The sequence below is a fragment of the Tiliqua scincoides genome, chromosome 4 (genome assembly GCF_035046505.1).
Source record: "Tiliqua scincoides isolate rTilSci1 chromosome 4, rTilSci1.hap2, whole genome shotgun sequence".
In the NCBI taxonomy this organism is placed as follows: Eukaryota; Metazoa; Chordata; class Lepidosauria; order Squamata; family Scincidae; genus Tiliqua; species Tiliqua scincoides.
Window position 1 is genome coordinate 224,439,546 of NC_089824.1, and position 3,115 is coordinate 224,442,660.

General features: G+C 65.7%; 1 protein-coding gene across 1 annotated transcript; it reads right to left on the reverse strand.

Annotated features, from left to right (window-relative positions):
• Positions 1–1,227: 1,227 nt before the first annotated feature.
• Positions 1,228–2,504, reverse strand: LOC136648640 (E3 ubiquitin-protein ligase RNF182-like). The gene is made up of 3 exons (XM_066624762.1): positions 2,501–2,504; positions 2,238–2,392; positions 1,228–1,962 (listed from the first exon to the last, which is right to left on the reverse strand). Exons 1-3 carry the CDS (start codon positions 2,502–2,504, stop codon positions 1,228–1,230), a joined length of 894 nt encoding a protein of 297 aa, XP_066480859.1.
• Between the last annotated feature and the right edge of the window lie 611 nt (positions 2,505–3,115).

Consider the following 3,115-nt stretch of genomic DNA (forward strand, 5'->3'; position numbering starts at 1 on the left):
GCCTCGGCAGGGTCCCCACCGCCGGGGCTGCACCCGACCTGGTGCGGAGAGCGGCCTCCGGTGGGAAGTCCGGGCTCGCAGGGCGCTGCGTGGGGCCTTCTCCAGCAAGGGCGCGGCGGGCGGAGGTTCCGGGCCAGGCCCAGCTCCAGCTCCGCGCGAGCTCTCACTCGGCGGCCTGCCCGCCGGATCCGGGCCGTGCGAAAGGCTCTCCGGCCCCTGCGACCCTCAGCTGGGAGGACGAGCCCGTGGCACCCGCGACCACCGCCAGGGGGCTCCTGTAGGCTGGTGTTTAGGAGGCCAGGCCCACGCTTTGGGTGAAAGTCACCGCGGAGGAGTTCAGGCCTGGGCCGCGGCCATCTGCATGGGGTGCCCCCCTTCCGCTGGAGCATCCCTGGGGTCAGCATGCTGTGAAGTACACATCTCGGCCCTGGCCCTGCCCAGCGCCAGCACCCGCACCCCGCTTTCCCACGGCACAGCATGGATGTGGGGGTCTGGGGCTGCTGCTAAGGGGGGCGCTGTCAAGGGGTCTGTTGGGTACCTGAGTTTGCCTGAGCAGAGGGTGTGGCCTGCTCCCCCCCCTTCCAGGAGCGACACCTCCTTTGCCAGCTCCATGTAGTGCCCGGCAGCACTTCCCAGCTGGGCTACCCTTAGTCCAGCATCCAGGACCCCCCCCCCCATTCTGACGCAGTCCCTCTGCCCCACACACCAGCGTTGCCTTGTGCTTCCTGCCAAAGAGGCCTCCAACTCCACTTCTTAGCAGCAACAGAATTTATTTGCCCAGGATGTGCACAGCTGCTGGATCAGACCGGCCGGCCGTGTCCCCAGGGCTGCCTCTAGGTCCCTGTGAGGAACAACAGCCCTGCAGGGCTTCTTCGCCAAACGTCCATCTAGTCCTCTTGCAGGCAGTGTCTGAGAACACCGGTTTGCCGAGGTGAATTGGGAAACCTTGGCGTTTATGGAGCGAGATCTGGAGCGCCTTTGAGCCCCCGTATCCATCAGTGGCCGGACCCCACAGAAATGCAGCGGGTGTGAATCTGTGGCCTCCACCTGGAATAAGCAGCCCCTTTGCTGCTGCAGCTGCGCTGGAGAGGAGGAGTCCCTGCAGCCAGGGCTGCTCCTGCACAAGGGGCCGGAGCGGAGGCAGGCTGGGGGCCGTGGAACCGCGCCTAGGGGCACGATCCTCCTTGGCAGCTGTCCTCGAGACCCCGCCCCGACAAACGCGGGGGTTCAGGAGGGGAAGTCAAAGACCTCATGGCACAAGCACTGGCAGAGGCTGTAGAAGACACAGAGCAGGAGCGTGGAGGGCACCAGGCTCACCAGGATGACGCCCAGGTGGAGGCGTTCGACCAGCAGGAGGTAGATCCCGAAGGGCAAGGAGCTGAAGTAGGCCAGGCAGAGCACGCTGACAAGGAAGCGCGGGACGGCTCGCCAGCTGCTGCGGGAGGGGCACTTGGCCAGGGGCCCGCGGCAGGGGGCCAGGGAAGGCAGGCTGGGGGCCCGGTAGAGTCGCATCACGTCCAGGATCCCCAGGCCCTCGGGGGCTGCCAAGTCCTCCGGCACTTCCAGGAGGGTGATGACGAGGCAGTCGGAGGAGCCCTCCCGGCCCTCCCCACCTGGCTCCAGGATGCTGGGACACAGGAGCACCTCGGGCTGACGTGTCCCCCACTCCTGGCAGCTCAACCAGGCGAGCAGCTGCGCGTCGTCCGGCAGCTGGCCGGGCTCCTGGTCCGGCACGGGCGTCTGCTGGCGGCAAAAGGGGCAGCTGAAGCACCCCTGCTGGGAGTCTCCCACGTCCACCATCTTGCAGAGGCAGCGGGCACACAGGCGGTGCTGGCAGCTCAGCAGTTTGGGCCGGCGGAGGCGCAAGTCGAAGCGCTCGTAGCAGATCTTGCACTCCATCTCGTGGGCGCCGAGAACCGCGGGGGGCCGGGACCCCATCACCGGGTGGCACGGAGGGCAAGCCTGCGGAGGGGAGAGAGGGGCCTTCAGAGCCAGCACTCGGCCTTCTGACCGGCGCCCGCAGCAATGGGCCCGGCCAGGCCGGCAGGGAGGGATGGCCTTGCAGGAGAAGCTCAGTGCCCCGCTGGGTCACAAGCCCACCCTCCCAGGCGTGCAGTGCAGCTGTGCCCGGGGACTGCTAGGCGGCCCTGCACAAAACATCACGGGCACACGCACAGCCAGCACCTCTTCGGCTGCCACAGCAAGAAGACTACGACACCCACCCCCCCAACAGCCACCTGCTTCCTGAGCGGTGGCGGCAGCAGCCCTGCAAGGCGAGCACTCCGCTCCAGGAGGGCTTGTGCTTCTCCTCGGCCCGCAGAACCCCAGCCTGCCAGACCCGCCGCCTTCTGGCCCGCCAAGGGGGGCGTCCTCTGAAGGGGGGTTGCTGCTGCTAGCAAAATGGGAGCACGCGTGCAGGGGTGCAACAGGGAGAGCAGCCTTCAGCCACTGGATGCACCAGGGCAGAGCCCCCCCCCCCCGCACAGCCTCCCATCCTCACCCATGCCGATTCCCACGCAGGGACTCCCCAAGCCTGAGAAGCAGCTCCGCAGGCCGCCTGCCAAGCCCCTCCGCCCACCCAGCCGCACCCCTCCCTACCTGGCAGTTCAGAGACACGAGCTGGTCCCTCCGGTGCCCCTCCCTGTCCTGCTGCAGCAGCAGCACCAACCAGCCAGCCAGCCTGACGCGCCCAGGCCCGGAATCCGCCTCACTGTTGCTATGGCAACGCAGACTGAGCAGGAATGGAGGGTGCCGGATGACGAGGCTCCCTGCCCCCCCCCCCCACACCCGGTTTCCTGCATCAGACCTGCAAGGAGCCACCACTAGGTGGGTGAGGAGGGCTCCTTCCCCCTCCTCACCTTTCTGGACATCCAACCAGATCTCAGTCTCTAGAGCAGTGTTTCTCAAACCGGGGGTCAGGACCCACTAGGTGGGTCATGAGCCAATTTCAAGTGGACCCCCATTCATTTCAACATTTTATTTCTAATATATTAAACGTGATGCTACCATGGTATTCGACTGCATTTGGGGAAACGTTACACGTCTGTACTTTTAACGGAAGACTATGTGCATTCTTTTGACAGTGACAGTGCATGAGACTTCCTAAATGTAAGAA